This window comes from Bubalus bubalis, chromosome 4 (genome assembly GCF_019923935.1).
Source record: "Bubalus bubalis isolate 160015118507 breed Murrah chromosome 4, NDDB_SH_1, whole genome shotgun sequence".
NCBI classification, from domain to species: Eukaryota; Metazoa; Chordata; class Mammalia; order Artiodactyla; family Bovidae; genus Bubalus; species Bubalus bubalis.
Window position 1 is genome coordinate 12,153,398 of NC_059160.1, and position 12,063 is coordinate 12,165,460.

The 12,063-nt window shown below is 41.3% G+C and overlaps 1 protein-coding gene across 16 annotated transcripts in view; it reads right to left on the reverse strand.

Moving 5' to 3' along the window:
• The window catches only part of ERC1 (ELKS/RAB6-interacting/CAST family member 1), a 271,526-nt gene that overhangs the window by 243,847 nt on the left and 15,616 nt on the right, over positions 1–12,063 (reverse strand). For all 16 annotated transcript variants that reach the window (XM_044940924.2, XM_044940927.2, XM_044940926.2 and 13 more), the window contains exon 2: positions 3,908–4,732. In XM_044940924.2, coding sequence (XP_044796859.1) covers positions 3,908–4,576 — 669 coding nt within the window. In that variant the 5' untranslated portion in view covers positions 4,577–4,732. The remainder of the gene's footprint in view (positions 1–3,907; positions 4,733–12,063) is intronic.

Below are 12,063 nucleotides of genomic sequence, written 5' to 3' on the forward strand. Positions count from 1 at the left end.
ATCAATTAAATTTTATCTCAATAAAGTTGTCACAAAGGGAGAGAGGGAGGGAGTGAGGCAGGGAGCAGCAACAGAGGAGGGCAGGAGGAGGGGGGCTCTCCATCCCACCCCCAGTGAAGTCCCTGCAGTCATCCTGCAGAGCTCAAAGACCCAGCGCACCCACTCCGCTGTCAGCAGCAATCTAGCCTCCCAGGAACCAGGTCCAGTGGTGGTCAAGCACCGTTCTGTGAAGCTGACTCGTCCATCAGATGGAGATAGCGCTGTGAGAAAATACATTCCTCCATGCAGCCAGAACCTAAAACCTTCATATTGGCACTCATTTTTCCAGTACTGGCCTTCCAAAAAAAATACCCCAAAAGAAAGAAAGGGTGGGAAAAAAAACTTCCTTCCTCACAGCTGCCTGTTGAATACAAAGAGCATACGTAGAATGTCACAGGTCTCTTATTTAGAGTCCCCCCACCCAATTGCTTGTTAGAAAGCAGGGTCTCTGGGCCCCTCCAAGCCTCTTACAGAGCACCGTGGCATGATATCAAAGTAGAATGGAACTATGACCTCCCTTGATCAACAGCAGTGTAACTGAAACAACTCGGTGCCCTAAGTGCATTTTCTGGTTTCTTTGGCACAAAAGAATAAAAAATGGGTTTCCCAACTCGTATTTAAGCTGCCACCTGCAAAGACTGTGTAAATAAGCAGACACATAAAACCAATTCCATCACTGAGAGCAATACCCACACGCCACCGCACTGTGAACTGTGCGGGAGAAGGGGAAGGAGACACTGCAGTCCTCCAGCAAGTTCCACCTCCTCACAGATAAGCCTTATCGGGCATTTGTACAGACTTTGTTTATTAGATTCCCTGGATCGTTTTTCATAACACTCCACTACATCCCAGGTGAGCAAATTTACCTGCTCTACAAGAAACCAATTTGCCATCCCATTCATGTACCTCTGCACAAGACAAAGTCCAGGGGACGGGTAGCTTCTGTTTCTATAAGCTGGACAAATTCTGCTTCCCAAAAGGATTGTTAATTCCCCAAAAGGACCGTATCTATCTCACATTTAATTTTCTCAGGGCATCCCACACAGTGCCTCTAATACATCTCATTTCTGGAACACCAGAAAAGATCAAATCTATCTGAAAAAATAGACTAATACAGATTTATCCACAGTACTCTGAAAAATCATTCATAATTCATCTCTAAGTTACAATGCGATGAGCAGAAAGAAAAGTTAAACAGTCCAAGACAGAAATTTCAGATTTTCAAATCAGACTGTTAATGACAGGGAAACAATTAGCAACCTTATGGAAAAACTGATTTAAATTCAAATAATGGCTTTCCCTATGTGACAAATCAAGGCAGAACCTAAAATTATTAAAATGCTAATAGTCACCGGGGTCCAAAGAGTGAGAACAAATGACAAAGCAAATATTTACAGATAGCAAGTCTCTCTTGCTGTCTATACAAATAAAAGTCAAACTCCAAAAGCAAAAAAAAAAAAAAAAAAAAAAAATAGAACAAAACATTAAACTCACCTGCTACACTGTAATTTTTAAAAAATTACTCTGATCACACAAAATGCCAATGAAAGTGATTTAAAACAATTATTTTCAAAATAAGCTTCCAACTCAACTCAACATGTAGGAATATTACAGGAAGGCATTATAAGCAAAAAAGGAGTATGACAATATTTTATTAGATACTGATAAGAGCAAAATTAAAAAATATAAATCATCCAAAGCCTTAGTTTTGTAGTTCAACCACGATCACAGCTGGATTTTTATTTTATTCTCCATCAAATAAACACACCAAAACCCTTCCTCATTCCCAATTTAAGAAAAAGAAAAGACCTTTCCTGTGAAAACATATATTGTTCCATTTCTCCAACCACCAGTACTTGAAAGTTACAAGTACTTTCATACAAGAGGAGTATGAAACATAAAAACAACTGGGTATTCATTTTTGAAACAATCTTCTGAAAGAACTTCATAATAACTGTACACATCAGGCAATTCTAAGCAAATGTGTTTTTTTTCATTTGATAGGATTCTAGACCAAGATCTCTGTAGTCCAATCAGATCAAACATGAGAATGTATCTAAATCCCCAATCTCAAACTGAAATGGGGAAATTTGTTTAATTACTGTAAATCCTATTAAACCAATCTTCTTTGTAAAGTGGAAATCTCTGACCTCTGAGGACTGCAGAGGGTGTGATGAATGCAGAGTTTAATTAGGGCCCAGACTGGCTCACTGTAATCTATTCATTAGCATTCTCAATTCTCTATATCTCATTGCTGTGTTTCACTTTACTTTAAAATTGCACCCTTCGTTTTTTGGAGCAAAGTTATACAATTTTAGGATTGTGTGGTAATTATAGTGGGTGCAGGAAGAATCTGTTCCTGCCAACACGGGTGTTTAATTAGGGCAAGGGGCGGAACCAGATAAGGCAGCGTGCACCCTCCTTCAGCGCATATGGTATTTTTGGCACCAGAGCCCTGTGCACTGTTTCACGTCCACTGGACTCAAGTGCCAAGTTCCCACCATAGTCATTTCGAAAGATTCGAAGATTTTGCCTCTGAATGTAGCTTGATAATTAGAAAGGTTACTGTCATTTGCTTTTTTATCCACACAGCTTTTAAAAACAGGCACAATTAGCTGCCTGAATTATTTGAGAATAGAGAAGTAAGCCGATAATTTTTTTCCTCGTAAATATGGACTTTTTCAGGTTGGTTGATGATAAAAACCATCTTGGTGATGGGCATATTTTCAGCACCAACAGAAAGGTATATTGATGGCTAGTTAACTCAAGGATAAATTCAATAACATCAATTTAACATTCAACTTCTACAAAAGTCTAATTTATATCTCATACATAACCAATCATACCAAGCTGCTTTTCTTCCACCTAAAATCCTCAAATTTGACTAATTAAAGAATTTTTCTTTAAAAAAGATTCAGAAGTTAAACTTTCTTATAAATGTCAACATCATCAATTTTTTAAATTAATTTCCATCCTCCAGTACTGTCAACACAGATTTGCCTTGTGGTGGTTTTATTAAGGTTGACTTTTTGTGGCTCAGCTGGTAAAGAATCCACCTGCAATGTGGGAGACCTGGGTTTGATCCCTGGGTTGGAAAGATCCCCTGGAGAAGGGAACAGCTATTCTGGCCTGGAGAATTCCATGGACTACATAGTCCATGGGGTCACAAACAGTCAGACACACTGAGCGACTTTCACTTTTTAAAAAAAAAAGAAAACATTTGCTATGATAAATCTTGGGCTCTCCTGGTAGCTCAACTGGTAAAGAATCCGCCTACAATGCAGGAGACCCCAGTTTGATTCTTTGGTCAGGAAGATCCCCTGGAGAAGGGATAGGCTACACACTCCAGTATTCTTGGGCTACCCTGGTGGCTTAGATGGTAAAGAATCCACTTGCCATATGGGAGACCTGGGTTTGATCCCTGGGTAGGGAAGATCCCCTGGGGGAGGGAATGGCAACCCACTCCAGTATTCTGGCCTAGAGTATCCCTATGCACAGAGGAGCCTGGCAGACTCATGGGGTCACAAAGAGTCAGACATGACTGAGTGATAAGCATGCACACGCATGGTAAATCTTACAGCACGCGGCAAAAGTACATTCTCACAAGAACAGAAAAAAGAAAATATGTGCTGAAAGAAAAGACAGGAAGAGAAAGAGAAGCAAAACGGGAAAGAATGATGAGCAAGCAGACATGGTAACCAGAAAAAAATTAAGGCACAGGACCAGTCTGGAAAAGGCCAAGAAATGGGGGCGCAAAATATAGTACTAAGAAAAACAGGAAAAACGAAAAGAAATGAACCAAGAAGAGAAAAATCGTTTCATTTGCATGAACTCTGATTCATTTATGCCAGAACACACGCAAACTAACCTGGTTCTCCTCCTGCACGACTCTATACTGCTCCTTCCAGACGGTGATTTTGGAGGCTTCATCCTTCCTCAGGGCTCGCTCCTTCTTCAGCTCCGGGCTCCAGAAGGTCTTGATACTGTTCATCGAGGAACTTAACTTGCTCTCCTTGACCTCCACGTCCTTCCGTAAGAGGTCATTTTCCCTTAGCACCTCCTTGAGCTGCGTCTGCAGATCCATGATGGTGTTATCTCTGGCCTGACGGAGGGAGTGAGGAACGGTGGAGGCCATGCTCACCGGAGGCAGGTGGTGCTCCCCAAACGCTATGGTGTCACTGGCGACCCCACTGCTCGCTATGTTGGGGCTACTGCCCATAGCGGTCATCCGCACACCGTAAGGCAGACGGCCCCCGGATCGGCCGAGGGTCATGGTGCTCTTGGGTGTCTCTGAACCCACGTTCTCGTGGTCACTTAGGTACATGGGGCCGGAAGTGGCATAGGCAGCATTGAGGGACTGGATGTTCTCCATGGAGAGGGTCTTCCCACCGCCACCTCCAACGCTGCTTCCAGAACTCCCTCCAGTGCTGTTGGTTCTCCGATGACCCAGGCGAGGGGAACGAGGAAGTCGAGGGGACCGTCCCGGGCTCTGGGTGCTCGGTTCCACCTTCCCCACTGAGCGGGCACTTCCATACATGGCTGCAAGATGGGTTCAGGAGCCGGGAAAGGTATGCAGCAGAAAGCAAAACACGGAACTCTGGGAGGCTATGCTATGGCTCTAAGTCGGCTTAAGGCTCATCAGAAGTATCAGGCCCTCGCTGTCCAACCCAGAAGAAACAGCTCATGCCATTATCTGTAACGGAAAGTACTGCACGTTAGCTCTTGCAGGAGCAAACATCTCCCCTCGCAGACACTTTCACTGCCCCCACTTGAGGATTTTCCCTTTCAGCATCTGCTGACTGGCGCATTTGTTCACAGCACAACTTACTTCTCAGTAAGCATCATTCCTAAAACATCCAGCACATCTCAGAACGGAACACCGAAACCACACCAAGCAAATGGAAAAAAGAAATAAGGGGTATAAAGACTGGCAAGAAGAAGATAAAACTCAATGTTTCAACATATCATTTTCTAACTGGAAAATCCAAGGTCATCAACTGACAAAGACAAGACTCAACAAACTACTTACCCACAGATCAACATATAAATATGGACACTTTACTGTCCATTAGCAATAAAAGTTAGAAAATATAATTTTTCAATTCCATTCACAATAGCAGCAAAACCATAAAAATGCTCTGACATAAATCTAACAAAAATGTGCAAATTTTTGGAAAAACTCTAAAACTTTCCTGAACAAAAGGAAAGTTATCCATGTTCACAGATGAGAAGACAAACACTGTTGAGGTGTCGTTTCCTCTCCAGCTCCTCCACGTGTCAATGAAAATCCCTACAAGACTCCTCACATAACCTGACAGACTAACTCTGTAATTCAAATGGGAGAGTAAGGCACAACCACCACCAAAACAATCTGAAACAGAAAAACAAAGGAAGATGTCCCCTAGATAGCAAGATATTGATACACTATAGGTCCATGATCCTTTATTTACAATGCAAAATTTTTTTAAACTCTGAAAATAAGTCTTTTTCCCCCCCTCTCTACTCATTTAGCAGCAATATCTGGCATGATCTTATATGAGGTCACTTATCACTTGTAAGTACCTCACCTAGTGTAATTATTCATACACTTGACTGAGAAAATGACATGCACGATTACAGGACACTGCATAACACCCACTGGACATTGTGGAGAAAAAACCTGGACTCCAAAACCACATCTGAACCCTGGGATTTCTCATAAGGACTCAAAGCCTTTTAAAGCTATAGTGATTAAAACTGTTCAGAACTGGCCCAAGAATAGAATCTAAATTATACATGAGCGTATAGTACATGCTAAAAGTAACATTTCAAAACAGTAAGAAAAGGATAAATCATTCAATAAATGGAGTCTGAACAACTGGTGCCTGAGAAAAAAATAAGTTACATCTTTACTTCACACAGTACAGAGAAATAAATTCTATGTACATTAGAGATATAAATTTTAAACTATTAAAAGTACTAGAAGAAAACTTACTGTGTAAGAAAACTTACACAGAGAATATCCCTGTGAATTTGAGTAAAGGTAGGGGGCTGCCATCTATGGGGTTACACAGAGTCGGACACGACTGAAGCGACTTAGCAGCAGGGCTTCTTAATTAAGAAACAAAAGGCAAAAATACATAAAGAAAAACAACTAATACACTCAATTATGTCAAAATGACAAAGTATACCAAAAATGAAAAGAAAACCCAAACTCTTGGTGAAAAAAAAAAAACTAACAGATGTATAAAGATTTGTATACAAAATATATAAAGAATTCCTACATGTGAAATGCCAAATCTGAACATCAGTGGTTAGAGGCAAGGGGAAATTCTAAGGTTGGGGGAAATGTCTGTGGAGACTCTTAGCTTCACTTGTAAAGCTTTATCCCCACAATGCACAAATACTTGAATTTTTTAATAGGAAAATATGTTCATATTCTAAAGTACAGTAACTAAGAAAATTTCAACACACATAGCATAGCCATCTATTGTACACTTCTCTTAAACATAAAACAATACAGATCTAAACTAGATCTCTGTCATTTCCTAATAGCATTCTACCAAAGAACTGGCTTAAGTCAAGTAACAGACTTCAACATATTAAATAATATTTTAATATGCAACTGAAAATACAATCCAAGTAAATCATATGGTCAAAAATAAGATTTTAAAGTGTCTATATAGTCCAGCCAAACTCAAACGAGTTAAAGATCTTCAGAAGTGCGAATACACTGGCAATCCCATCTCCACTTTGGTGATCCAGTAAAGACAGCCCTGAGGTAACAATAAGCAGGACAGGAAACACAGTCTTGTCTCAGAAATAGCAACAGGGCACCAAGTTCAGACACTGCAATACTCTGCTAGTAACGTTAGGAAACTCCTTCCCAGGAGAAACCTAACTCAGGAAGCAAAAATCTGGACTGTAGGGTACGTGACAAGCAGTAATCTACATATTACTGCTCAAGTGAATTCATCTTCAAGATCAAAGAGGTTTGCAAAGTTTTTTCTCTTTAAAGTAATCTAAATATTGCTTAAAACAAGAGAGCTGCTCATTACCCAGAGCCCCTTAAATGATAACAAAAGCTAACGCATAGTAAATGTTTACCATATGTCAGGCACTGTGCTAAGAATTTTATAAGATTTAATATTTATAAGCCCCTTTGCTGTTGTTGATTAGTCACTAAGTCGTGTCTGACTCTTTGTGCCCCCATGGACTGCAGCATGCCAGGCTCCTTTGTCCACGGGATTTCCCAGGCAAGAATACTGGAGTGGGTTGCCATTTCCTTCTCCAGATCTTCCCGACACAGGGACTGAACCCACGTCTCCTGCATTTGCAGGTGGATTCTTTACCACTGAGCCACCGGGGAAGCCTCCTACAACACAGGTGCTACCATTATCTCCATTTTACAGATGAAAGGGAGGCCTACGGGTGTTGAGTGACTCATCTAAAGTTACACAGCTTTTAAAAGGTAGGGCCAAGATCTGAATTTAGGGCATCTAATTCTAGAGCCCTGGGTGCTCCCAATTATTACACTGTGCTTATCTGCCGTCATCTGCTCATCTCAACTGTCCAGTTGCAAAGCAGTGTGTCCTGCTCATCTAGGACTCTAAACCTAAACTTTAAGGCATACCTTAGGTATTCTTGGGTGTAATGCTTAAATAATCATATTTATCCCTCTATTAAGGAGAAAGTCTTCTTTAAAAGGTGGTGGGTAGAAGAACAGAATCAGGAAAACTAACAAAGAGCAGTAATTCAGTCTCAGGAATCGTGCCACCAGAACTTTGAAGTTGTCACGCTCAAAAAAAAAAAATTCCCAGCTGTGCTTTGGTGCAAAACCCTATTGTCCTGTAGTTGAGTAACTAAATCACACTAAAGAGGCTGAGATCCAGGAGCACAAATCCACGTCGAGTGTTCAACGTGAGCAGGTGCACTCCAGAGTTTCAAGCCACTTTCAGACCCAAAACGGCATTTGCACGTGGAGTCTTTGTTACTATTAGAATTGTATTCATTTCTAGTAACACCACAAAAGAAGAAAATCCACTAGCTCTGTCTAAAGGCCTCATTCTGGCTTTCTAATATGAGCTTCAGGGAAGATAGTGTTTAAAAAATTCGAATTTCTTTTAAAAATATGCCAGATCCACAACCACAAGATAATAATCCTTGTACTTTATAACAAACAGCTGACACACACCTAAAAAAAAAAAAAGTGACCAAGAAAAAAAAAATTAAGCCATATGATCCCATTTATATAAAATTCCAGAAGGAATCTATTAGGCCAGAAAGCAAATCAGTATGTGCCTGGGGCTGGGGGTTGAGCCATGGATCATGAAGACGGATCAGGGATCTTGGAAGGATAGAAGGAAACTTCCGTGGTGACAAAATGTTCACTATCTTGACTGGGGTGAGGCTTCCCAGGGGTACACAGGTCAAAATTCAAACTGCACACTTTAAACATGTTCAGGGTATTGCACATAAATTATACTACAAAAGCTCGAAAAAAATACTTTTACATTCCAAACTCCCCTGCCCTGAATTAATCCAAAGAAACACCTTCTCTGATTACCTACCTGGCTTCCTGACTGCTACTGGAAAACAAAAAAAAACACATGTGCAGCTGTTCAGTTTGAGCCCATGATAAATTGGCCCCAGAGTTCTCCGAGCCCCTTAGCTTGCTTCCTATCCAATATTTTGTTAGCTCCCTATCCTGTATCTGCTGTGATTACTTCACACCTCTTCACTCTACACATCAGACAGCACACACGAGGCTCCTGGGTCAGAGACGAAGAATTTTGCTACTCACATCACAGCCAGCACTATGAGCATCTCACCCACCCACTCGAAGTCCCACAAGGTGGCACCGTGGGGCCCAGGGAGCCACTACACATGCAGTGTGTCCACAGAGGAGCACGGAGTTCAGGGAGCCCGCCACCTGACAGCAAGCAAGCCTGATCTCTCCCAGCGGGAGGCAGTACCTCACCCCTCAAGGTGGCCTGCTGCAAACACGATGCTGAGACATGCTTTTTCTGAATCCAGTTAAGTCTTTAGATAACTTTTTATACAAGAGATAACACAGTATTGTTTCCTGAAACTTTTGTTTCAGGTGTGCGCATGAACACACATGCACACACTGGATCCCAAGTTAAAGTTCTTGTTGTAAACCACTGCCAGAATGGTCCTCTAACAATGGCCCAGATGAAGAGCAATCAGGACCTTGCACTCAGGGCATGCAGGAAAGAGACACATGGAGGACACGCCCTCCTCCTGACAAGTACCCTGTGGTATTTTAAGGTACCCGCCTAAATCATCTGCTACTCCTTCCTTCAAGAGGGGAGGCAAAATTCCTCTGTGTAGCACCAGTCTTAAAGGATTTGCTTCTGACAATGTATCACTTCCAAAATGCACTCAAAGACACAGCGGCTTCTGTCTTGGTCACTCTCTTGGATCTCTGGCTCTGGGGACAGTTAGCCACCATGCTGTAAGGGTATTCCAGTTAACCTACAGAGAGCACCAACAGCCATGTGAGCAGGCCTGGAAAGGGACCCTCCAACTCCAGTCAAGCCTTCAGACAACTGCAACCTCACGAAACACCTTAAGCCAGAACCACCCAGTGTGTTCATAACAACTGTGTTGTTTAGTCGCTAAGTTGTAGCCTACTCTTTTGTGACCCTATGGATTGTAGCCACCAGGCTCCTCTGTCCATAGGATCTCCCAGGAAAAATACTGGAGTGGGGTGCCATTTCCTTCTCCAAAAACTGTGAGATGACGTGTTTTTTTCTTAATCCAGTTAAGTTTTTAGATAACTTTTTACGTAAGAGATAACTAACACAGACAGTATTATTTCCTAAAACTTGTTTGGGGTGTCGGGAACACACACGCGCACACTGGATCACAATTTAAAGTGCTTGTTGTTCACAACTGCCAGAATGGTCCTCTAACATGACGATTCCCAAGCGAGTCAGACTCCCTGCTCCCCTCAAGCCCACAAGGTGACGCAGAGGGGCCCAAACAGGAGATGCGTGAGTGCAGAACTGTTTTCACACCGCATCACTTGCTTTTTCATTGTGCATTCTCACAAAGGTATAGTAGTGCTTTCCAGAGGCTCCGTGATGGCCAATGGAATGTGCAGTCCTATGCTTTTAAATTTTCTCAGTTTTACTGTCTAATATGGTAAACAGTAACGGATACAGCCCACATAAAAAAAGCTATTTAGAGTCTGCATAATTTATAAGAGTGCAAACAGATGCTGGAACCAAAAAAAAACAACAACAACTAGGAACCACTGCTCTAAAATTTAAATATGACATGATCACACACACCTACATACTTCCTGTGATGGCATCCCAAAATAAGAATCTAAACTCCTTGGCACTGCAGACAAAACGTTTCACGATCTGGGCCCTGCCTGCCTCTCTAAAGATGGGTCACTTCTTAACCACTCTCCTTTTCCATGTGACAACCATTCTCAGATACCTGCGATTTCCTGAAATACCATCCTCTCTTTTGTTTTCATGAGCTGCTTCTTCCCCATCAACTAGCTTCTTACAACTCATTCTTCCAAACTAAGCTTAGTAATCACAATCCTGCACAAACCCTTAAACGCCTGTCTAATTTAGGCACCGCTCTTAAAGTACCAAGGGCTTTTAAAACAATACATTTACTATGTTTTAGTTAATTAACTACTTTCCTTACAGGCAAAGGAGTGCCTTATTTCCAAAACCCAGTGCCGTGCCTAAAACAAGTAAGCAAAAGTGTCTGCTAACTCCACAGGTTAACCTAAATTCTATTAAAATTCATTAACATAGTTCTTGTACATTTAGGAGGTGGTGGTGATCTTGAAATGAGTTTATGAAAACAGCAAATAAAAGCAATTAAGACAACTGTAAAGGAAACTTGTCATTTCCTTCATATTAACAAATTTCATTTTTAATTTTAACCAAATTCCATAAACTGACAACCTTCTTCTCTGTCTGCACTGTGATGTATTTTTGTCCTCTCATATTATGCCCTGAAAATCACAAACATCAAGATCTGAAAGAATGAACTTAATTTTTAAAACAATGAAGAGTCACTTATTTATTTATTTTGGGGCTATGCTGGGTCTTCATATCTCATGAGATCTCTCAATTAAGCAAATGGCAACTAAAGGTTAAATCAGAATAAAAAATGTGGTATCCTGCTTCTATAATTATAAAATTTTTACAAATTTTATTGCTTTTAATAATTCATTTCTATTCTAAAAACCCTTCTACACATGGGGATTTGAGTTTTCCTCCCTTAGCTCTTTCGTACAGTTCTTTCTAAAAAACGTCCATCTAACTGCTAAGAATAAAAGTGCTTTTTCTCTCCCTTAACCAGAATATATAGATGGCCATAAAGAAGCAGTGATAGTGAGAATAATCCACTCTGATACCCCAAAAGGAATAAGGGAAATAAATGCTGCTGAGACAAAGCAGAACATGAAGGTACAAGAGGCCGATTCTTTGTCATCTAAGGTTTTTCTTAATATTTTAAATCCTACTTCTCATAGTCGCTACTATATTTCTGTGAGTTCTTAAAACAGCAGCAACAAAACAGAGTTCAGACCTGGCCACTACTATATATTCATACCACGAAGCTTGTCATCTAGGTCAGGAAAACCATAAAGAGAATACTGGAAAATTCCAGGATCCCTACAAGAAAGGCATTGGTTCAAAAATCTATATACATGCTGAGAAAGAACACCCACCCCTCAAGCCCAGCTCCAGCCCACATACAAATACATACCCACTGAGAATCCTGGAGTCCAACCAGCGGCCTAAGAGTACAACACAAACACACACGATGGTCGTGTGCTGGCCTTCCATGCTCACTCTTCCTGCAAACAGTGCGGGCATCACAGCCGCCCTCACCCTCTCCTTGCAGATGAAAGGATAGTAACAGCGCTCCACGTTCTGAGTCCCCAGAGGAGCACCAAGTACTCATAAATCAAAGGAGGGCAGAAAACCCTCTAACACAACACAGTAACCTACTTTCCGTTAATGACAGCTGGAAAGGCTGACACCC